At 36.1% G+C, this 25,744-nt stretch overlaps 1 protein-coding gene across 2 annotated transcripts in view; it reads left to right on the top strand.

Moving 5' to 3' along the window:
- The window catches only part of Tango1 (transport and golgi organization 1), a 528,108-nt gene that overhangs the window by 341,420 nt on the left and 160,944 nt on the right, over positions 1-25,744 (top strand). For both annotated transcript variants that reach the window (XM_090376510.1, XM_090376509.1), the window contains exon 16: positions 3,676-3,766. In XM_090376510.1, the coding sequence (XP_090232636.1) occupies positions 3,676-3,766 (91 nt within the window). The remainder of the gene's footprint in view (positions 1-3,675; positions 3,767-25,744) is intronic.

Raw genomic sequence — 25,744 nt, 5'->3', positions numbered from 1 at the left:
AGAGAAGAGCTACAAGATTAGTCAGGGACTTAAAAGGGTACTCTTACCAAGAAAGACTTGTTTTGTAAATTGCTCTGTTTAGAAACTATTCATCTGAAAGGAGGCCTGATCAAAATGTATTTGATCAGGCATTGTAAAGGTAAAGGTATTGGTAATTATTGGGACTTTCAGTTTGTCAGTACACCTAATTCTGTTTTTGCACAAACTTTTTTTACACAAATATGATTTAACACGAATTCAAAATAAATATTTCATTCTCTTTTTACGCGAGTCATTTTGATTTAACATGATTTCTATGAATTTTTTTTTGCCTAAATTCTAAGAAAATTTTTTTTTATTTGTGGCATATTAATATCATTTCTATATTACACGCACCAATAGATTGGATAACAGCTAGTGTATGCGTTTTGAAAGGCGTGCTTTTGTTTACCAATGTGTACGTCTAGGTATATACGAATCATCAACATTTTTATTGAATTTGGTGCACATCTACGGTATTCGTGCATTGTATCTTTGGAAGACGTTTAGTAGTAAGCTCTATTTCAAAGTGAAAGAATCTTTAGTGAAATTTGTGCACATATAAAGTTATTAATTTTGCCGATAGTCAATAAATTGTAAGTTTACAAATTTTTCATACCTTTTTTTTATTAATTATAACTGAGATATTTTTCGGTAGCCCTTATATAATGTCGAATAATTCGCCTATTACCAAAATGAAACTGAAAGCGATTTCTTTGGAACTTAAAATTCAAATTTTAGATCGTCTTGCAACTGGACAAGGGGCTACGTCTGTAGGAAAGCATTTTGCTGTACATGAAGCTACCGTAAGAACTATTAAGAAAAATGAAGCTGCAATTAGGAAGTCGGTATGTTCTGGAACAAAAGTAAGTGTTAATTCATCATATACAAGAAATATTGTCAAGGAAAAAATGGAAAAGGCCCTGGTAATATGGATAGAAAAAAGTCACAAAAAAGAGTACCAGTAGATGGAAATGCCATCAAGCAAACAGCACTAAGAATTTACAGACATATTAAAGAAAAGGAGCCAAGCACTTCATCTCAGTTAAACAGAAAGTATGAATTTTCTGCGAGTACAGGTTGGATGACAGGGTTTCTTAAAAGGAATGCTCTTCATAATATAAAAATTAAAGGTGAAACTGCATCTGCAGATGAATCAGCTGCTAAAGTATTCCCGTAGGAACTTGCAAAAATGATTTAAGATGGAGGATACACTCCTGATCAAGTGTGGAATGCAGATGAAACTGGTTTCTTGTGGAAACGAATGCCGAACAGAACGTATGTAACCAAATCGCAGAAAACTGCTGGTGGTTTTAAGGTAGCTAAGGATCGTGTGACCTTATTACTTTCCTCCAACGCTTCAGGAGATCATATGTTGAAACCACTGCTGATAAATCGAGCCCTAAACCCACGTTCAATGAAAGGTGTAGATATCATTAAACTGCCTGTTCACTGGATGGCAAACAAGAAGGCCTGGGTGACCACTGCTATTTTTACAGAATGGTTGAACAAATGTTTCGTCCCAGAAGTCAGACATTATATGAATTTGAAAGGTCTCGAATTTAAAGTTCTTCTGATTCTTGACAATGCACCCAGCCATCCTGTCTTGGAACACCCAAACGTACAAATTTTATTTCTGCCACCTAATACTACATCTTTGATACAACCATTAGACCAAGGTATAATTGCAACAATTAAAACATACTACGTAAAACGAGCATTCCAACACGTTTTGGACAAACTGAATGATGAAATACTAACAGTCATTGATGTGTGGAAGAAAATCTCAATTATGGATCGTATCAATCAAGTTGAATTAGCGTTAACTGAATTAAAACCAGCAACTTTAAATGCGTGTTGGAAAGCGGTTTGGCCACAATGTGTAAAAAGCAAAGATCCCATCATCCCTAATACGACCGAATTTCCCAACATCATTACAATGGCACACAAAATTGGTGGAGAAGGATTCGATGATCTATCGTTTGAAGATATTGATGAATTGTTAACCGACACAGCCCTAAGCGAAGATGAAATATTAGAGGTTGTCCTTGGGACTCCTTATCCCACAGAACGTAGTGATAATGAAGAAAATGATCCTGTTCTAAATGCAGATTTAATAAAAGAAGGTCTGGAATTGGCCAGAAAATTAGGTAATCATTTTGTCAAACATGACCCTAATGAGGAATGCGCTGGGAAGTTTCAAGGGGAACTGAAGTTGTTGACAGCCTCTTATAGAGAATTATATAACGGCCTAACCAAAACACGAACACAACGATTAATAAGTGAATTCATTCGTAAAACCGGTGAAACATCAGCACCAGAGGAGACTCGTACTGATTTTGCTCAAGAGATCACAGAAAGAATTTCATTAATAGAGGAAGAAGACGATGTCCACAACATTTCTAGTGATAGCAGTGATATTCCAGTCGTATGCAAACGTATGCTCCATTTATTATCAGAAAGTGAAAATGAATAAAATCTTGTTATGCGTAAAACATTTTTTTTGTTCATTAAGAATTTTTTTCATTTCATATGCATACAAATTTACTTTAATACATTTTCATTACATATTATTACATGTGTATTTTGTTGAAATAAAATAATAAGCTTAAAATGAATATTTTTATGTGTTTTTTTTTTTTTTTAATTATTTTTACTGATTTTTTAGATCCGGAACCAATCTTCTTTTCTTCCATAAATACAATGTCTTTTTTTACACGTATTTTTCAGGAACGTATCTATCTGGAACGTATTTTATCGGGAACGTGTAAAAACAGAATTAGGTGTATATGCACCTTTATGTGCATATAAGTTTTATATATCAACATCAGTTTTCTACTGCTTTAATAAATAATCCATACGTAGCTGAGAGTGCCTCCTTTATTCAGTTAAATTCTGATGCCATCCTTACTGTTTCTCAGTTGGCACATGCACACTAGGGGACATAAAGATTATATATATATAAACATTTAAAAAAGGAAAGGATGGTTGCAGGATAGATGGGTGAAAATGTTCTTCACCGAGAGAGTAAGTGACTATTAGAATAACCTTCCATCTGGTGTGGAAATGGTAGCTTGATATTATAATGCTATTTAATAGCTTGCTATATAGTCCAGTAGTCCAAGTTGCTGTGTGCCTAAAAATCAGCAACAGAAACATGATATCAAAATTACAATTTAAAAAGGGGAAAAAAGAAAATTTAAGAAATTGACTGAATCATGGGGAATCCAAATATCAGTTAATATTTCAGTATAGTTCAAGTGTATGCTCAAAAATTATTTTATATATTTATTTATGTATTTTTTAATGTTTCTAAGTATGTAGCATATTGGTTTCCAAACAAATGTATTTTCAAAGTATATATTTTTTTGATTTTAGTGGCAGTACTTTACATTTAAACGTCTTTGTTAATTTTCAATTATTTCATAAAATTGAAAGTTATAATTTTTTAATATAATAAGTGAAGCTAAGAAATTTTCAATTAGTCAAGTGTATCCAGAAGAGAGAATTCCATCTTTTGATGCAGGCACACAGCTTAGATATACTGAAATAAAGAAAGTGGTAAAGAAAAAATTAACAATTTGTCATTGACTAGGTTTAAAATAATGAAAGAAGTTTTTGACTTAGGCATTTTGATTTTTTTGACTTTTTACTTAGGCAAATAAAGAATATGAACTGGCCAGTGAAGAGAAAAATGCATTAAAAGAAAGATTAGATAAGGAAAAGACTAAAGTTCTAGACCTAGAAGGTTGGTGATAATGTATTGTAAACTCATATTATAATTCAGATATATTTAAAATAACCATTTTTATATGATATATTTAAATCTATCTGCTGTACTAGTTAGCTTACTTTGCTATTGATGTTTATGTTGTCTGATTCTATTTTGAGGACTAAATTCGTAATGGGTTGAGATTAACTATATAATATCAGTGTAAATACACCATAGTTTACCCATAAATTTAATTACATAATTAGTGTAACGGCATCATTTGATTTTATCTCATATTGTGACTACCTTTACAATGAGATACCAGGTATTGCACTACTTCGAATAAATAACATTTATCTAGTAGAGGAGACTACTGTTATTTATTCTCAGTGGGCACCAGCACCCAGATGTGTTTTGGAGCTGTTGGCTCACTCATCGGTTGGTGGGCAGGTAGCCTGATAATGCAGACATGCCATCACGGTTGCAATTAATTCCACAATATGAGAGATGCCAAATGGTTATTATAATGATAATATTTTGAGGACTAAATGCTCAAGGCATAATACGTTATGGGTTGAAATTAACTATATAATATCGGTGTAAATACACCATAGTTTACCCATAAATTTAACTACATAAGTAGTCTATGTATATATTAAGTGCAATAGCATCATTAATACACAGCCATTTCTGAATAAACAGAATATTTATAAGGCGGCATCGTTTTAAGTTATATCTCATATTGTGAATACGTTATATCTCATATTGTGAATACGTTATATCTCATATTGTGAATACATTATATCTCATATTTTAAGTTATATCTCATATTGTATTCACAATATGAGATATAACTTAACAGTATATAACAATATGGGAAATGGCTGTGTATTAATGATGCTATTGCACTTAATATATACATAGTCTAAATTCGCTCGCAGTTTGAGGCTTTAGCCCTAAATGCATCTTAGTCTAAATACATCATACACCATCAGGAATCTCTCATATTGTGGAGTTATATTTCATAACTGTTTTGCCATCATTGCATCCCTCGGGTACCTACCTACCCACCCACCGAAGAAGAAGAGCCAAATAGCCCTGAAACGGCACCAGGGGGAGCCAAATGATGCCTGGAGTTTCCAGAATAGGTAACAATAGCCTTCTCCAGTGGGGAAGCGTTGCCTATTCAAGGAATTTATGAGTTTTTGAGTGGTGTGAGTTGAAGGAGTTACTGTCCCTTTCATTCTTCTACACCATTTTTTTTCCTCTTCCACTCCTACTATTACTTTCCCTCTACCTTTTTTACTTTTCTAAGTCTAATAGGGACAACTGGATAGTCGAGTTATTATCCCACACAAATACAAAATAGCCCTGAAACGGTGCCGTCTGGGTGGTGGTACCTATCTGAGAATAAGTAACATTAGTCTTCACCTTATTCGAAGTAGTGCAATATCATGGCAACTCGTTGTGAAGGTATTCACAATATGAGATATAACTTAAAACCATGCCGCCTTATAAATATTCGGTTTATTCAGAAATGGTTGTGTATTAATGATGCTATTGCAATTAATATGTACATAGTCTAAATTCACTCGCAGCTTGAGGCTTTAGCCCTAAATGCATCTTAGTCTACATAAGTAGTGTAACGGCATCATTTGATTTTATCTCATATTGTGACTGCCTTAGCAACGAGATACCGGGTATTATACTACTTTGAATGAATAACGCTTCTCTAGTAGAGGAGACTACTGTTATTTATTCTCAGTGGGCATATATCAAATGATGCCGTTACACTACTTATGTAGTTAAATTTATGGGTAAACTATGGTGTATTTACACTGATATTATATAGTTAATTTCAACTCATAATGTATTATGCCTTGAGCATGTAGTCCTCAAAATATTATTATCATCTTCACCATTTGGCATCTCTCATATTGTTCAACCAACTTTGCAGCCTTGATGGCATGTCTGCATTATAAGGTTACCTGCCCGCCCACCCACCGATGAGTGAGCCAACAAGCTCCGAAATGCATCTGGGTGGTGGTGCCCACTGAGAATAAATAACAGTAGTCTCCTCTACTAGAGAAGCATTATTTATTTGCAGTAGTGCAATACCTGGTATCTCGTTGTGAAGGCAGTCACAATGTGAGATAAAATTAAATGATGCCATTACACTACTTATGTAGTTAAAGTTATGGATAAATTCTGGTGTATTTACACCGATTATTATATAGTATAATTATATAGTTGTCTAATTCTATACTAGTCATGTTTTCATGCATGTAGTGTTGGTTCATTGGCAGTGGCTTAGCTATGGGGGGGCAGTCATCCCCGGGTGGCACTTTTCACATTAAGACACAATTTTATTTTTCGACGATTCTTTTATTTATGTTAACTTAGTAATTTTTATTACTTAATTAACAGAAAAGCAAGAAAAATAACATTTTAGAATGTTGGAATTAAAATTTTACTTCAAAAATAAACATAGTATTTTAATTTATTTCCCTACACATCGTTTTGACTTTTTGTAGTATTTTTGGTGTGTATTGAGAGTGGTGGGAAACTCAAGGACCGCCCCGGTCGGCAAAGGCTCTAGCTACAGTACAGTTTGTTGGTTAGCACTGTAGCATTAGTTCTTTTTTTATGGTCAGACATAGCCAGGTGATCCATGTGGAATGCAGTAGTACATGCATTTGAGTTGACTGTGGTTCATATTTGCATTGCCACAAAATACAGTTAATGACAGTATTCTTGTTGAATGTCCAGTTATAAATTCCTTTGATTTATGTGATTGTGCCAGGATATAAACAGAACATTTTTTAGGCTAGACTTTGCTGATTGCAGACTAGCTTATATATGCTGTAGGTATCTTGATCACATTATAATTTTCATGTATCCCAAGTAATTTCTTCTCTACCACAAATCTGATCAGTTTATCTAACATCCATTTAGGTCCTTGCCTTGAATAGCATCTCTTAGTTGGCATAAAAAGCTTAGTAGCTCCTACAATTACTTTCCTGAATGCTTTCCATTTAGAATTTGCTACTGGTAATATCATCAGTCGGTCCCACTTACATAGAATTAAAAAGATGACCATTTTGGACACCTTTCCAAAAACGAGCTCTTCCCTTTGCCCTTGACAGTGATCACTGCCACTTAGTGGTTCTTTTTATTTGCAGATTCTTAATGCATGAAGAGTCACTGCTGACAATCAGGTGAAGGGTATCGCTTTCTCTCATTGCTTCTCTAACATGCTAGTGCAGTAAACAGTTATCCAACAAATCCAGAAAAGTCATTCATTGTATTCCTCACATCATTTGGCCTATATGAATAAAACACATTCTAACTCAATTTTTTCCTTTTCTTTTTTTGTTCCAGTGCTTAGTTACACCAAACATTCACCATTGCACTGCCCATCCACGTCATCTAGATGCACTGCCTTATATTTAATGTTCTTCTTGATTAAGAGCATACTCCTTCCACCTTCCTGTCTTTTCTGTACACATTGTCCTCTCCATATTAAAATTCTGCATCCCTTGCATCTGCTTTCGGTGACTTAACCAGTACTTCGCATTTATCAAATTTAAGTGTAGCTTCACATGACACATTTAAGTATAGTGTAAACCTAGTTACACGTGTGACATACTTTGAAGAAGGTAAAAGAAATTGAAAGCCTTGCAGTTAATGTCTCCTCGCTGATGGCACTTCATGCACAATGTCAGACTGCCCATCAATGAAAGCTTTGTTACATAGACACTTGTTGCCTTGGCGCATTATAGCCTTAGATGCTAATGCGCCAATAAAATCCAAATCAACAACAACAACATAGACACTTAATGTATGAGACACTGCGAGACAGATGGAAGCTCAATAATAAATAAATAATGAAAGACTGACAACTTGACTTGAGAACATGCAGAATTGCCACAAGTAATATATATGAGTTGTACAATGATGACTTAAGAAGAACTGTTCTTTACTCCTTGTGATCAACCTAGGGTTAAGAGACCTGTGTTTGCTTTTGATTTGGTTTAAGTGCTCCAGGCCTGCACAGATTTTTATTAATGTTCTCAAAATAGACTTGATCAGATAAAACAGCAACTTGGTTTACATATATGTAATGGCAAACCAAAATTAGTACAGAAATGCATCATACAGAAAAGTTCATATTTCGAAGTAAATCTAATTTTTTCCATCTTACCCTTCAAATGAAGAGAGAGGTATAATGCTTTTTTTTTTTTTTTTTTTTTCATTGAGTTATCTAGGTGGATCATTTTGAGATTATTGCCCCTTCATCAGCAGTTAACTAGAACACTCTCTGTAGTTAGACATCTTCTATGGCTTGAAGATTATATCTCTAGACATATGGATTTAACTCATCTATGCATTTTGGCAACTCTCGTATTGTAGGAACTTATCACAACCAGGTTATCATTTCTTGCACCAAGGATGTCCAATTACCTACCAATGGAGGGACAGTAATCCCTGAAATAGTCTGTCTTATTGTCAAACACACACACACAAAAAAAATTAATCTTTATTATATATTAAAAATATGTATAAGTATCTATCACATTTTTATATATGGAGGGATGTAGAAAGTCTGCAAGAGAGTACTCTAGTCTTTGTGTACCAATGGGAACGGGTTACAATAGCTTGGAAAGATCAGGGTCCACTAATCCTGGAATCAACATGATGGTTTACCCTTTTGATATCGGGGGAAATCTTTGAGCAAAATAGTGGAGGAAGCAGTGTCTAAAGGTATAAATTGCAGTGTCCAAATATCCTCATGGCTCAGTGATTACATGACAGGTGTAACTGTAAGTTTGGTTTTTTACTTGTATTTTTTACTTTTAGCAGACTTTCTATAGAATAATATAGCACGAAAGATTGGCACCAGTTCAGTCGGGAGAAATTATCAGTTAGTGAAAGGCTGTTATTACTGGTTAATAATGTTGGTGTGACTGAGGTTTGGCTGTGGGATTCTCCACAAGTATAATATCCATCTTGATCCTGAAAGTTTAGGTGCTCTTCTGTGACGGTCACATCATTGAATGTCAGGGAGGTAAGAACCTCACTGAATAGTAATTCCACTTTGGGGAAGTAGATCACGCACTTGATCATATGCAATATGTTATCAGGGCCATGAGTGATAGATGTTGATAGAATATTGCTAGTTTGGATCAGTTGCTCCTTGATGATGCATACTTTCTCTGTGGCGTCAGTGGTAAAGTGGTTTTAATTTCAGTAGGTAGATCCCATAAAAAGCATGAGCTGGATATCATCATTCTTCTCTTTCTTGGTGATTCCCTTTTACTTTAGTCTCTCTCTCTCTCTCTCTCTCTCTCTCTCTCTCTCTCTCTCTCAGGGAAACTTAGGAATTTTTTTTGGCTGGTGCAGCATAAGCCTCAGGCTTCCTTACACCATATAGCTAATAATAATAATAAGTTCTTACTGTTGTTATAGACCAAGGTTGTTATTATAATTTTCATTGTGCTACAGAAAGGTGTTTCCATTTTAAATTATAGTAGATTATAGGAGTTTCTTTATTTCAGTTCATTTGGCCTGTTAAATATTACTTGATCACAGGTATACTAAATTTGGTCGTGTAGTATGACTGACTGCTGGAATTCGCCATACATTTATTCAGGCAGAACTCTTAACAGAATAGCCTAAACTCTCTAGACAATTGAAGTTAGTTCTCATGAATGTCAGTTCATAGTTGTACTCATTGTAGGAGTGGCCTGGTTGTTTGTGTACGTACACTGAGTAGCTACTTAATTAGGTGCAGCTACCCTTTTCGTGAAATGTAGCATTCCAGCAGTAGCAGCTTCAAGTGTTTGTACCATGCAGTATGAAGCAGGTAGTTAAGTACATTGGATTCTGTATGTGTAATTTTATTGTAAAAATAGGCAGTATGAAATGTTTAAGTGACTTTGAACATAGCATAGTGACATTAGATGCATTGGTATGAGTATCTCGGAAACCGTAACGCTGCTGGGGTCTTCATGTATGACTGTGTCTATAGTGTATTGAAGTTGGTCCAGTAACTAAATAACATCCAGTTGACAGCAATCCTATGATCAGAAACAGCTCATTGATGAGGGAGGCCAACAGAGGCTGACAAGGCTTGTGTAGGATAACAGAAGAGCAACAGTCAGTCAAATACCAGCCTAGTACAACACTGGTAACCAAAGTGGCATTTGAGAATGCACAATTCATTGTACCTTGTCACGAATAGAGTATCTCAGCTAACAAATAAACTGTGTTCTACTTCTGTTCAAAAAACAAGACGGTATGGTTTCAGTGGGCATAAGAATATTAAGGACAGTGGATGATTGGAAAAATGTTTGCTGATATGACGGACGATGGTTCCTGCTGTTTCATGCTGATGGCTGGGCCAGAATATGGCATGAGTCCATTGACCCATCCTGCCAAGTGTCAGCAGTGGAGGTTGGTGGTGTAATGATGCAAGGAGTGTTTTCATGTTATGCATTGTGCCCCATGATACCAGTGGAACAACAGTTGAATGACGCATTTTATCTGGAAATGTTTCTGAGCAGGCACATCCCTTTGTGGCTACAGTATATTCATCTGGGAATGGATATACACTGTATCCATTCTCAGATGGATATGATGAATGTATACATTCTTCCAACAGGATAATTAGCATTAACAAAGGTAATTACCATAATGCAAGAAAGCAAATAAAAAAAAAAATACCCCTTCTCATTTCACCCATTCACTCGCTCCATATGTTTGTCCAGTTCTACCTTGAATCTATTTAAGCTATCAGCTTTTACAATGACAGATGGAAGTTTGTTCCAGCAATCAACCACCCGCTGGCTGAAGGCAAACTTCTGTGCATCTATCCCACAATTGTCTTTCCTCAATTTGAATTTACACCCTCTCAGGCGATTATTCTGAGCAAGAGGAAAAACCCCTTCAGCACAGAGCATGTTCAAACCATTCAAGGCTTTATACACCTTAATCAGATCACCTCGCAGGTGACTAGTCTCCAGACACTGTAATTTACAAAACTTAAGCCTTTTTTCGTAAGAGCAACCTTTTGTTCCATTCACTAATCTTGTTGCCCTTCTCTGTACCGGTTCCAACAGCTCTACATCCTTCTTAAAATGAGGCCTCCAGACCTGTATACAGTATTCAAGGTGTGGCCTGACCATTGGATAAGGAGGGATAAGGAGGTGATTATCCCCTTATGCAAGGGGATAATCACCTCCTTATCCCTGCTAGAAAAATTCCTGTATATCATTGACAAGACACCATGAGCTACTCTTGCAGACCATCTGCACTGCTCAGAAAACTTCATATCTGCTTGCACAATTACCCCCCCAGGTCCTTTTCACTCCGTACCACTGTCAGTGTAGTACCACACAGTTGATACGTTACTCTGGGATTACTGCTTCCCATATGCCGCACTTTACATTTGTCAATGTTAAACTTCAGTTGCCACCTCTCTGCCCACCTGCTCAACTTTTCTAGATACCTGTTGTAGCAGTGAACTTGGACATTAAGCCTGGTATACCATCATCAATATCATTAATAAATGCAGAAAACAACAATGGACCCAAATTGAAACCTGGGGGACTCCACTAATAACATTAGTCCACGAAGAGCAGTGTCCATTGATTACCACTCTGTCTTCTCTAATGCAGTATGTCAGAAGACCAATATGCCATGATGCAGTATGTCAGAAGACCATAATTGTACAGAACTGATTCCAGAAACATGAGAGTTTTTATGAAACCCTAAACACAAAAAATATTAGTATTTATAGTACTTCATACCTTGCATGGGTTAAAGATTGGGAAGACAGAAGATACTTGTTAATATTAGACTTGAATTTCTTTAGATTGTAATTTTCAGAAAACAGAAAGATCAATGAGGAAGAAGAAAAGGTGGTTCTGTTAATTTGAAGTTGGACAGAAAAATGGATGCTACTGGTTGTAGTACTTTCTCAGACTGCTTTGGAAAAGAAAATGGGAGAGAGGAGGGACTATAGGTGTCAATTCAGAAAAATAGCACCCATCTGTAGAAAAGGCAATCAGCTGAAACAATATGTCTATAAAACAGAGAGTGAACAGACATGGTAGGACAGATTTGAGATTTGTATAGAGTGAGTAGCTATTTGGAAGAAAAGTAACACCAAGAGTGAAAGAGAAAACCTAATCTTTAAGACTCGGAGGAAGCACTATTCATAATGTGCTTATGTACAAGTGAGATTAGAAGTCAAGGTACCTAATAAAGATATGTGATCTTGTCCAGAGATCTGAGTATCATCAAAGATAAGTTTTTGTCTTTGTCTTTGTCTAATATCTCACAAAAAGGTAGACTCCTTTTTGTGAGATATTAGACAGAACTGAATTTTAAAAGGATTGTAATTAACTAAGTTATCTTTTCCCCATTGGAGAATTACCTGGAGATCAGCATTTAAGAAATTGGGGATGGATGTTCAAGAAGATAAACTGTTTGTGCAGGCTAAGGTTTCACAAACTGGAAGATGGAATGCAATGTACTCTCATCTGCAAAACTATGGATAGGATTTCCAGTTAGTGGAAGAAAGTCATTAATATATAAGACAAAAAGAATGGGAGAAAGAACTGAGCATTGAGGGACACCAGCATTAGTGAAGGCAGAGCCATCTACCATGAACCACAGTGAGCAGTCAGAGAGAACACTGGGTACTCGGGTACAAAAAAACAGTTGGCAGTCTGTAAGATGGAAGCTTGTTAAGAAGACCTTTATGCCAGACATCATCAAAAGGCTTAGAAATATCAAGAGCAACTGCTTCGGTTTCACCAGACTTTTCCATTGAATTTTTCCATATATAAGTAACATTAGCCAATATATCTCCAATGGATAGACACTAATGGAATCCATGCTGGCAATCATTTATTAGATGGAAGGGTTTTAGATAGATTAGGAGTTGGTGGTTAATGGATTTCTCCATTACACTAGAAAGAATAGAAGTAAGTGTAATGGGACGATATTTGGATTAAGGGATTTGCCACCCTTTTTAGGAACTGACTATATATGCCTGTATGTGAGAAAATGTAAAAAGGCAACAGAACAGGAGTAAACTCAGAAGTGCAGATTTCGAGAACAAGTAGAGAAATACCATCAGAACCTAGAACTTTCTTGGCATGAAGATTGTTCAAAATTCTTCTGTCATCTTTTTGAGAGAGGACTATGGAGGAATTGAGTGGAGCATACTGAGAATGGTAGATCTTCAATACAAGAGTTAGAAGAAAACTAGGCTGCTAGTAAGTTGGCTTTATCTTTAGCTGAAGAGGCAACAGAGCCATCAGGTTTTAACAGAGGTGGAAGTATAGATGAACAAAATTTGTGGCCAAAAGCTTTGTCAAGAGACCAGATTGCTCAAAAACCATTTGGACAAGAAGCAAGTTTTCACTTTTTTCCTGTTCAAAATCATGAACAGGAAAAAAGTGAAAAAACAGGATTGATTAATAACTGCTTCACAATTTTTGCAAGCTTTAGTATAGGCATAAAATAAACCTGGAGATTTCGGTGCAGGCTAATTGTGATATGCAACGTTTTTGTCTTGAACAGCCTTAGCACATTTATTAAAAACCAAGGTTTAGATAAAGGATGAGATTTTAAGGTGGATTGTGGAATAAAGGATTTCATCCCTACAAGATAAATTTTATTAACATAGTCTGAGTAAAACACTTCCATTAGAGCAGGGGTCGCCAAACTTCTTTGACCGTCGACCCTTCAAGAGTTTCTTGACTTTTTATCGACCCCCTCTATTTTACTATTACATAATTATAATAGGACAAGCAAAAAAAAAAGACGCTTATGTGAGTTTTTAGATTGTTTATTTTATAGTTAGTGTTTATTGTATGTATAATATAGTATATATTATTATATTGGCTTAACATCAAAGGGATACGTTTTTGTTTTTGACGTCCTTCTTAATATTACATATTTGATAGGAGGGATAAATAATATATAAAATATAAAATTTAATTTAGATAACAAAATAACAATAATACAAGCTTCCTTATATATATGAAAATAAGACTTTTATTAACTTAGTATACAATTTACTAACTTGTCAATGTGAAGGATGTGCTTTATGACTCTTGACAAGATTAGCAATGTTGGGTTCAAAATTAGTAAGTTTCAACCTTAAATCGCCACAGAATTCTATATCTAGCTTATTTCTTTGTTTTGTTAAAATGGAATTAACGTGGCTGAAACCAGCTTCAACCATGTACGAGCTTGGAAATGCAAGCTAAAAGGGAGTACCACTTCAGAAAGTTTTGGATATTTTTCTACAACATTTATATTCGTTCAAAAGTAACTTAAAGTCCTATTTTTAAAAAGCGTCTTAGCTTCAAGATCAACTGACAATTCAGTAAGTTAGTTATCTTGTGTGCTGACCGGGCTAGCCGGGTGGGTAAAGTGCCTGCCTGGTAACCCAAAGGTCGCGGGTTCGATTCCCACCTCGGGCTTGGATCAAAGTACTGCAAAAACCTTGGGAGGTGCATTATGGCCACAGAAGCCTATGCGCCAACAACTACCAAAAAAATAAATAAATAAATAAAAATAAAATAAAATAAAAGTTATCTTGTAAGTTACATTCAATATTTTCAGTATCTGCAGAAAATTGGCATGATAATCCAGTCTAGAATGTGCATGTTTTCAAAATCTGCAAAGCGCAATTTAAAATCATTGCAAAAATTTTGAAGATGTTTTGTGTATATCTCTAAGTCTTCATCTTTTACTTCTAATTGTCGTAGATTCGAAAAGTAGTGAAAATCTTTTCGTAACAATGATGATTTAAATAAGGCTAATTTAGCTTGGAAGCCTAAAAGAATCGTCCGAGCTTGAATAATCGTGACATCTTTACCTTGTAGATGGGTCTGTATGTCATTAAATTTTTAAAATAAGTCCGCCAAGTAGAAAATATGATTCTTATTTCTCTTCAGTTCATCACTCAAAAACAAATTAACATCTGTAAGAAACTAGGGTTGAGTCGAACAACTCAACAAATCTTTGTAGACTTGCACCTCTAGACATCCATCTTACTTCAGTATGCAAGAGTAATTGGTTTGATACTTCATTTTTTTCACAAAGTTTGGTAAACAGTCACGATTTAAGAGGATGAGCTCTAATTTGATTAATAGATTTAATACACACTCTTAGAGTATCATGCAGTTCGTCATTGAGAGTTTTTGCCACCAAATGGTTTCGGTGCAACACACAGTGAATAGTACGTACACTATGAACTTTTTCTTTCAGAAAGACAGCGAAACCTCGATAACGGCCCACCATTGCAGGTGCGCCATCTGTGGCTACTGCTGTTATATTAGTAAATGGAATATCATACTTATTTAAATATTCCTCCAATCGCTCAAAAATTGTCAACCCTGTTCCATCACTTTCAAGATATTTTGCAAATAAAAATTCGTCAATAATTTGATGTTTGGTTTTACTATAATATCTTACATAAACCATAAGAATAGAAGAACTATCGAATGTAGATTCATCAAGTTGGATAGAGAACTTACTATTTTTGAGTTCTGATACTACAGTGTTTTCTACATCTTCAGCCATTTCACCAATACGCCTTTTCACAGTATTCGCAATCAATGGTAAGCATTTTAAAACAGGGCCAGAATCTTTTTTCGTTATGGTTTCAATTACTTCTTTGATTGCAGGTATAACAATGTCCTCAGCAATTACATATGGTTTTCCTTTTTTTTTGCTATATTAAAAGAAATATTGTAGGAGGCTGTTAATCCTTGTTTATTGTCAGCTTCGGCAGATGCTTTCATAAATGATTTTATAGTTGGTCGATGTGTGTATTTCTCTTTCAGTTCTTTAAAACAGTCAAGATCTTTATCTTTCTTATCGGGATGGAGTCTTTGAAGATGATCTTTCATTTTTGCTGGTTTCATTGCATCGTTACTAAAAGTTTTTTTCACAAAGAAGACACATAGGTCTCGTTTCGTTTGTTAAATGTTACCCGTACAATGATGTCTTATATTTTTCTATCGACCACTTTGGCGACCACTGCATTAGAGGATTTAAAACAATAATCCCACCAAGGAAAATAAGCATAGGCTTTCAGAATGTGAAATGGACATTACAAGAATGTCCATTTCACATTCTTGTAATGCCAAACAAAATGAGCCTGAAAACGGCCACGAGGGAAGGGTTCTATTGGGATGGAGAAGAGACATCACCAAGTTGTGCTGAGCTGCCTAGAGGACCACTCACTTTGACCATATACTTTAAAGGATTGTTTGTGAAAAAAAGTTCAAGAATGTTGGCTATGTGGTTTGGATTGTATTGTATTCTGATTGATAAATGAACAATCTGTGCAAGGTCATTAGTAATTGCAAATCACCTGGTTGAAGGTAAATTACCACAAATCCAACCTGCAACTATTTTTATTCAATTTGAATGTATAACAGTTATATATGACATCAAAAAATAATTTTTACATCATATACTTTGCATCTCAACCAGCCTGAGTTGTGAATAATAAATCACCAAGGAAAAATACCTCACTATTAGAAAAGTTGAGACTGGTGAAAATTGAATTTCAGAGAAAGGAAGTCAAAGTGTTTGAAGTGATTATTACTATTAATAATAGTAGTAGCAGTAGTAATGGCAGCAAATGATGCTAGAAAACAGACTTATACACCATCAACCAAAAAATATAAAGACAACACATTCCATTTCACCTGTCTATGTACCTCTACAACACCAGATGGCAGTTTGTTCCAACCATCACCTGGTTGAAGGTAAATTACCACAAATCCAACCTGCAACTATTTTTATTCAATTTGAATGTATAACAGTTATATATGACATCAAAAAATAATTTTTACATCATATACTTAGATTTCAGGAAGGCTTTTGATACTGTTGCCCATATAAGACTGTTATGGATAAAAGGATGATTAAGTGAAAGAAGACAGAGAGTGGTTATCAATGGGCACTGCTCTTCATGGACTAGATCCATGAAGTGCTTTTTTTTTTTTTTCTTTTTTGTGATCCTATATAAGCTTTCTTTCTTGCATCATTTTCCCTGATTACTACAACTAAAAGCTGCATATCACAAATTTGATATCTGGATTTCATAGAACTGTGAAGTTCCATGACAGTGAAAACAAGAAATTAATTCATCATACAGCTTTTAATAAGAATGCCATCTTTGCAACCTGAAAGTATTTATTTTATAAAGAAAAGGGTTGATGCCTAGATCAGGACTGGCAAACCTGTGGCATACACTACCTTCCCAGATATAATTTTACTTTATGGTTAAATAACAGAAACTTAAGTTAGCAGTGCATGAGTATGCAACAAAGTTTTTTCATAAAGCTACCAGGAATTTTGGCACATGCTCTCAAAAAGGATTGTCAGCCTCCTGGCCAAGCTCCAGGGAAAGTAATGGAGTCACTGATTAAAGAAGTGATGCACGACCATCTAGACAGGAATACAGTTATACTGCAGTCATAGCAAGGATTTGTTAAAGTGAGATCATGTATGACCAATCTGATTGGATACTATGATGCAGTATCAAAGAACTGAATGCAAAAAAATAATTTTCCCACATATATGTAGATTTCAGAAAAGCTCTAGATGCTGTTCTGCATAAAATGCTACTGTACCTATTGAAGTACTGTGCCATTAAGGAAAGTTTCTGCTATGGATAAAGGTATGATTGAGTGGGAGAAGGCAAAGTTATTATCAGTGGGCTCACTGATAATAACTCACTGATAATAAGTGGCCCAGTGCTATTTTCTATATTTATTAATGATACTGATTGGCAAGGCATATCACGCTTAGTGGCTAAGTTTGTAGATATTACAAAGATTGGCAGTGTGGTTAATGAAGGGTTATGCTACTACAATAAGAGCTAGAAAATTATATGCAGATGGGTTGAGAATTGGCGACTGAAGTTTAACATTGACAAATGCAAGGTACTACATATGGGTAGCAGTAATCCCACAATAGTATACCAACTGTGTAGTAGCACACTCAGGATAGTGGGGAATGAAAAGGACCTAGAGGTTCAGCCAGATATGAAGTTCTCTGAGTAATGCAGACAAGCTTCTAGGACAGCTCTTGAGATTTTATCAATGGTATACAGGAATTTTGCTAGCAGGAACAAGGAGATGATTATCCTATTGTATAAATCAATGGTTAGGCCACATCTTGAGTACTGTATGCGAGCCTGGAAGTTCTCATTTTGGGAAGGATGTAGAACTGTTGGAATGGGTGCAGAGAAGAGCAACAGGATTAGTGAGGGGAACAATAGGGTGTTCTTACCACGAAAGGCTTCAGTTCTCTGAATTGCAGAGTCTGGAGACTAGGCCCTATAAGAGATTTGATTGAGGTGTTTAAAACTTTTAATTGGTTGAGTAAGGATGTAGATCTGAGCTGGATGCTGCTAACATCCTTCCGCTTGCTCATACTACACACGTGAGGAAGCATAAATTCAAATTGAGGAAGGATGGTTGAGGGATACATGTACAGAAGTTTGTCTTCATCTAGTGGGTAGTTGATTATTTGAAACAGGCTGCATTATGGTGGTGTGGATGTAGATATTCTGAATAAATTCAAGGAAGAACTAAACAAACTGTTAGAGAAGGATGGACAAGTGATGTGGGAAATGCGGTGATTATTTATTTATTTTTTTTTTTTTGGCTGATATACTGTAAGCTTGCTTTCTTTCTTGCATCATTTGCCACTACAGATACTAATGCTAAATACTAATTACCTTGCTTTCCAAGCTGCTGCATGTTCTGATAGAAACATTGCAAGAATCAATTTTGCCTCTGCCTGCAGCTACTGTTATTCTGTGCATCCCAAGAGGCCAGCAGTTTTCTGACCAACATGACACTGCCTTGTTAGCATCAGATGATAGTTTTGCACAACTTCTATTTGAGTGTTTCCCTGTATAAATAGTCACTCCTGTTAACAAGCATGACTACACTAAGAAAAATTCTACCCCAGGACCCTTGCACAGCCTCTTCAAGACCAAATTTATTGACAAACTTCTCATCCTATACTACCTCCTATCATGTTTGAGCAGGATTGTAGACACTTCCAATTTCATTCCTAATTTACAACTTTATCTCAACATTGCTCTGTACTTGTTAATTAAATTCTCAGATCTATTTTTATTGTCATTAATGCCAATGTGTACAAACAGTATTACATTTTTGTACCCTTAAAAGATGATAGCTGCTCTACAACATCTAGTTTAGCCCTTGACAGACATACCCTGGTCCTATTCCACCTGATCTTTTTGCACAGTATATTTCCTTCTTCCTTGACAGTCAAGTCACCAACTATAGCTGCTTCCTGTGGGACCAAGGATCTCTGCTTGGGAGGATGTCTTTGTGTTGTTAGGAGAACAGTGAGGTAGCAGATGAATTTGACAGATTGGAGTGGGAAGATTACTAAGTCTTTGACAGGGAATATCAGTGCAGGCATATGCATAAGTACCACCTATGATGCAAAAAGAATCATACAGTGAATAATTTGGACAACTGAGATAAGCAGTGGTTGAAGCAACTGATAACTGTGATTCTGTCAGAAAACATAACTGGCTCTTTTCAGACTGTATGTGGAAGTAGACATAGTTGAGATTGGAGCTGAGACCACATATATTTGTGAAATGAATGGGGACGTGTTTACGTAGTTCAGGCCTTTTCACAGATAAGTTGGTTCTGTTAGTTTGACAATTCATGATGCATTCAGTAGATAAAGTAAAAGTATGGGGGTGACATTTATGACAAATGTTTTTTTTTTTTTTTTTTTTTTGTATAGGGTGTACACACAGCAAGAATACCCAGCTCCTTGACTTAACGTGACCTCTACAATGCCCCCACATACACAGTATTCAGATCCCTCTCACTATCTGCAGAGTAGAGGCACCAAGATTATACTGGCTGCCTCCTGCAGGTTCTCATGCACTGTCTAGCAACTGCTTGCAAACACTGCTTTAGAGCTGTACACTCAAAATGTAAGGAAGATTGGATCTTACTGTGGTGCCTATCATAACCTCAAAAGACATCAATCATGCAGTATGATTGATGAAGAGATTGGGCTACCAGAGCTTTGCTCAGGAGACTAAACATGGGTTTCACCACTTCAAGCCTCCATTTAAACAAAGTGATGGCATTGCACTATTTGATGAGAGTCATCTGTCAGCTAGTGAGTGTGAATTCAGCCTACTGCAGTCACCTCCCCAACCACCAGATCTCAGTCCAATAGAGTACTTGTGATGACATGGAACGTGCTCTTAGGAGTAAGAATTCACTATTTCCAGTTTGCAACATTTCATTGAGCACATGCCATGATGAATCCAGGCTGTTCCGAGGGCTGGGAGGACATCTTTTAAAGTGGCCACTCAAATACTTAAAGTTTAAAGAGAAAAAATTTCTCTGTAGTGCACTCCCCAAATCGCCATTGTAACAAAAACAGCCAGCTCACAATATTTGAATACAGTGAAACTTCCCTTTAACGGACAGCCATAGGAACGAAAATCTGTCCGTTAGAGAGAAGTGTCCACTAACAAGAAGTCTGAGGGAGAAAAAAAAAAAGAAAGAAAGAAAAATCGTTAAACGTTTAATGTAAAATTAAATTAAAATATATACAGATTTTGAACAATATTTTGTAAATAATATACAATTACATACACAAGAGATAAAGAAAAATCGTTTTAAACGTTTAATGTAAAATTAAATTAAATTATATACAGATTTTGCACAATATTTTTGTAAATAATATACATACAATTGTGCTATGCATATTATGATTTTATCTTAAGAAAATACATACAGTAATCACTTATTTTCTTCTGCACCTTCTTCCGGCTGATAATTTTGTTTTCAACATTTGTTTGGAATGAAGAAACCATCGAAAGTCCTTCAGTATCTTCTTCAGCGGCGAAAAACATTTTTAAACGATTGATTTGTCATGAGCGCTTCTTCTATTTTCATCGGTGGTTCGTCGTTAATATGTTCTTCGACAGAATGACCTCCTTCCATTTCTTCCTCCTCGTGAGGAACTTCTTGAAAAATATCGATGATAATGTCGTTGATATCTAGAGCACCATCTTCTGTAGTGAGGTTCGAGTCTATATCTTTGTAGCCAGGGTCACTTGTAGCGGAAGTATCGTACATTATCAATAGATGTTGAAGTTCTTGTTCTTCTTGGTGCTCCACATTGCTGTTCACAACTTCAATTTTTGCATTTGAGAAGCCAGACTTTACAAAACAGTTCACGACAGTTTGTTTTCTAATTGCGTTTACTGAAGAGAAAATCCATTGAATCGCATCTAGGATGCTGAGTTTCTTTGCAAGGTCACTCGCACATGTTGCATCATTCATGTTTGCAATGAGATGTCTTAAAACACGTTTTCTGTAGTGAAGTTTAAAATTTTTTATTATTCCTTGATCCGAGGGCTGACACTCTGCAGATGTGTTTGATGGCAGAAAAACGATTTGAATGTTGGACAATTCAATGTGCGGGTGAGATGCAGCATTATCCATGAAAAGAATAATTTTTATGTTTTGACGAGTCATGTTTTGGTTAAGTGACTTATCCATTCGCTCATGATATCTCGTGTCATCCACGCTTTTTTATTAGACTTCCAGTCAACGTTCAAAAGATTCAACTTTATGCCCTTGAAACAACAAGGATTTTGTGGTTTTCCTATAACAGGAGGTTGTTCAAAGCCTCCCAGCATATTTGTACACATAGTACAGTCAAGCGTTCCTTAGAAATTTTTCCACCCTGGCACTTTTCGTTTTTTAGACTCATTGTTTTTTCAGGAAGAGCTTTAAAAACAACCGTGTTTCGTCACAGTTGTAAATATCCTTAGCTTCAAAATCACGACATAAATCTTCCAATTTGACGGTCCGCTATGTTACAACCACAGTATCAACAGATCCACCTTCACCACTTACGGTTTTCCAAGAAATTTTATGCCGAGTTTTGAACTTGTCTAGCCATCCACAGAAGCTTTGAACTCATTTACTCCCATAGATTTCGCAACCTCCAAAGCCTTTTCCCTAATAATAGGCCCATTAATGGGAATTTTTTTAGCACGTGCGCGACAAATTTGAAGTCCAACAGTTTTCGGGAATGATTTTTGAACCTGATCATTTACGTGTTGCCAAAATTGTTTGAGCAGTTCATTTTTTTTTTTCTTTAGGATGTCGCTTATCTGCGTCTTCCCGATTTAGAATTTTGCAGCGAGATTGCGAACACTATTTTTTTACCGATCATACACATTAATGAGTTCGACTTTATCTTTTAAAGTTAAATGTTAACGAGAAGACATTGTGCACTTCACACGACACTGAACAAAACTGAAAACTGAAACTCAAAAGACAAAAGGCCGACCAAATCCCCCCCCCCCCCCTGCACACACCGAATTCATCAGAAGTTTTACACGTGCCTTAAAATTCTTGAAAAAGGGTTTAGAACCGCGACATAAACCTTGATAAAATTCAGAGAATCAGAAATAGAAAATAAACACGCGATTGAGGCAATACATGGAAGAAACATTCCTAGAAAAAGGGCCGTGAGCTTGCCCGCTGTCCGTTATTGGGAGATCAAATTAAGTGCTAATCTAAACGAAAAGTGCAGATTGCCTGTCCATGTCCGTTACAGAGAATGTCCACTAGACAGAAGCTGAAAACACGTTAAAACCAATAGAGGAGAATTGGGGAATTTGAAAATGTTCGTTAAAGAGAGGTGTCCATTAGGAGAAGTTTCACTGTAGTTGTTTTCTTCTACTGAAAACAAAACAAGGTTAAACATGGGAAATCAATTCTAGGAAACAACTGGGTCCTTAAATCTAAAAATTTTTTATTCTGTTTGTTACAATTACAGCTGTTCTAGCATGATCATAGGGATTTCCTAGCAACACAGTTTGAAACTCTATATTTTGGAGTCAGAGTTTCCATGCTTTTAGAATATTGAAGCTTTAAATGGATTGAGTAAACTAAATCACCTTTCTTGGATGATACACATAAAAAGACATAAACATAAATAGAAAGATGGTTGCAGGACAAGTGTGTGAAAATCTGCTTTTGCCCAGAGAGCAATTAGTTGTTGGTACAAACTTTAGTCTTGTGTTTTGGAAGTGGGTAGTTTGAGTAAATTTAAATTATGATTAGTTAAATAATTAGATGCAATGGGCAAGTAATGTGGGTAGGGTTTTTTTTTTTTTTTTTTGCTGATACTGTATAAGCTTGCTTCCTTGCATCATTGCCCTCATGGGTAGCACAATTGGTAGGATCGCCATCTTCCCCATACCAGGTGTAAAAGACCTGAGTTCAAATCCCGTCAATGATCGGAGGAATTTTTTATGGGTCTTTTTCACAGCATGGCTGAGTTAGTCAGTCTTGGGCAAGGGTAGGATGGTTTATTCTCACAGAAACTCATGTTTTTAATCTAGCAAACAGAAAATCGCCCTCAGAACACACACAATTTACAGAGAATATATACACGGAGCATGGCCTTAGTTGCCGATGCTCCTAAAACCATCTGTCTCAGCTTGAAGGCCATATTCATTAATGTGACATGTTCCCAAGGGACCTGAACCTTTGTAGTCTCCAAGACAGCCCCTGAACTTTTCTGGGTCAGAAACATTCTCATCTTCAACGATTATCCATCAGTATAAGCACCCTGCATCAGGATGACCATGAAACCCCTTACAACCCAGTAGTGGGGTAATCTGTCATCAAATTAGTTGAACAGCACAAATAAAGATATATTTTACAGGCGACCACAAGCTTCTCTAGACACTGAGAACAATGATCCCCCTTGTATGTGTCTACTGAATAGACTGCCTGCAAGTTAAATGTTACATCAGGCAACCACAGTCATATTGCCTGAATTGCTGAAAACAAACTGCGGGGGCAACTTGGGGAGGGTAGTGAAGCAATGTGGGGTTTCACAGCCTTTGCAAGAGCCATAACGTTGCCTCAAGAGTCCTATTATCCTGTAGGTCTTCCACAATCATTCTCAGAGTTCCCCACCTTCCCAGTATCCCTCTTCCCAGGCCTCAGATCTCCCAAACCAGTACTACCCACCCACCTCCACACAAGCACTCGCACATGCGCGCGCACACTCATGTTCCTGCCGGCACTAGGAAGCAGGATTCTCTCCAAGCTGCATGCCTGCGCAGCCATGCAGTGATTTTGGAAGTGCCATGTACTGAATTTTTCGAGTGTACACTGCATTCTATCCTGGTTATTGATGGGCATAATTGAAGAGGTCATAATCAATTATTTCAATTATAACAAATCATTTGATTATTTTGATTATACTCCTGTCATTCAAATGATTCATTCAGTTATGCCCATCACTAATTCTGGAATGCATTCAAATATGTCTGCACCCAAGTTCCAGTTTACAAGGAACTTCGTGGAGGGGGGGGGGGTCATCCATATTTACATATTTCTGTTACTCGAATGCAAATTATGCTTTATATCTGTTAAGAACTATATGCAGGAAAATTCAAATGAACCACAACACAAAGAGTTCAAAGAAATTAGTTTTCACTGAAAACATGCCTCTTAACCTTCACCAATAAGAGATCACATTGTCTTACTGTCAGTAAAGGACGAATGGGAGGCATATAAGGGTTGGTTTTCGTAATGCTAATTTTATATTTGCAAAACTATTTAATAGTTATAATTTTCTGTCATTAAATTTATTTTTCAATTCACTTGAAAAAATCATAAGTAATTATTATTAATAATTTTTATCATTAATTATTTCTGTATGGCAACCAGCTGTGCAACAGTTTAAGGTAAGTGCACAGAGCAATATTCATTCTGCACACTGAGGAAAACAGTTAGAGGGAACTATGCTGGGAGATACCAGAGAATCCAAGACAGACCTTCCAGACAATTAGCAGCTTGATCCATTAAAATTAAATCCATTGCCATCCCATTTTCTCATTTGGAGTAAGCAGTGATGATCACTGCATATTCAAAAAAGACAGGCCTGAGGCAATCAGCATAACATACTTTCTCTTACAGCCACAGTGGAGAGCATAACCTGTTCAGTTGCCTCTAATTTCAGGAAACAGTAATTGTTGAAAGTATACAGCAATCACAATGTTCCTCCTCCTCTTACTATTACATTTGCTGCTGCCACCATTATCACTCCATGGAAGTAAATTTGTCCAGTGCAATTTTTCCTACCCTAAAGTTTGCTGTTGATGGCCACAATATGCAGTAATCTTTCTGCCCTCCCCCCACTTTATTGCTTATTTTATTCTGTTTTCTTTATTCTATTTCAGATTCATTTGCCATTGTTTGTATAATTTGTGCTGTCATTTGGCCTCTGCTTCAGAGTGACAGCTAGCTTTCATTAAATTTCTTTCAAATTTCACACAGAACAGTGTTCCATCTTTTGTACTTATCACAGTTGACTGAAATGTGTAATGACATTGCAAGAAAATGTTCTCCTGTTTTAGTTTTACCTTTAAGATTATCAGTGTGTATTTGTAAAACTTAAAACATTTCTTTTGCTTCTGATTTTGATAGTTTGTTAACTCCTAAAATTTGGTGTGCATAAGTTTTTATTTATTATTATTAGCCATATGATGCAAGGAAGCCTGAGGCTTTGGTGCACCAGCCAAAAAAAAAAAAAAAAATTCTGAATTTCCCTGAGAGAGAGAGAGAGAAAAGTAGAAGGGAATCACCAAGAAAGAGAAGAATGATGCTATCCAGCTCAGGACCCTGGGTGTGCCAAGCCCATACTCACAAGATGTGAGCCCCTGAGGTCGATTTCCTTCACAAATTTTTTATAATCTTTCCAAAGAAATTTTATAATCATCATCTTTATTAGTCCTCTGAAACTGTTTTAAAATTTCTGTTACATGAGTTAACATCTGTCACTCTTAAGGTTTTTCATATTCATTCCTTTTTCAGATTGGTGCTATGCGATTCATTGTTTCTGAACATCGATAAAAAT

The sequence above is a fragment of the Mastigoproctus giganteus genome, chromosome 6 (assembly GCF_048544385.1).
Source record: "Mastigoproctus giganteus isolate SK-2022 chromosome 6, ASM4854438v1, whole genome shotgun sequence".
In the NCBI taxonomy this organism is placed as follows: Eukaryota; Metazoa; Arthropoda; class Arachnida; order Uropygi; family Thelyphonidae; genus Mastigoproctus; species Mastigoproctus giganteus.
This window is presented reverse-complemented; position numbering and strand designations above follow the sequence as displayed.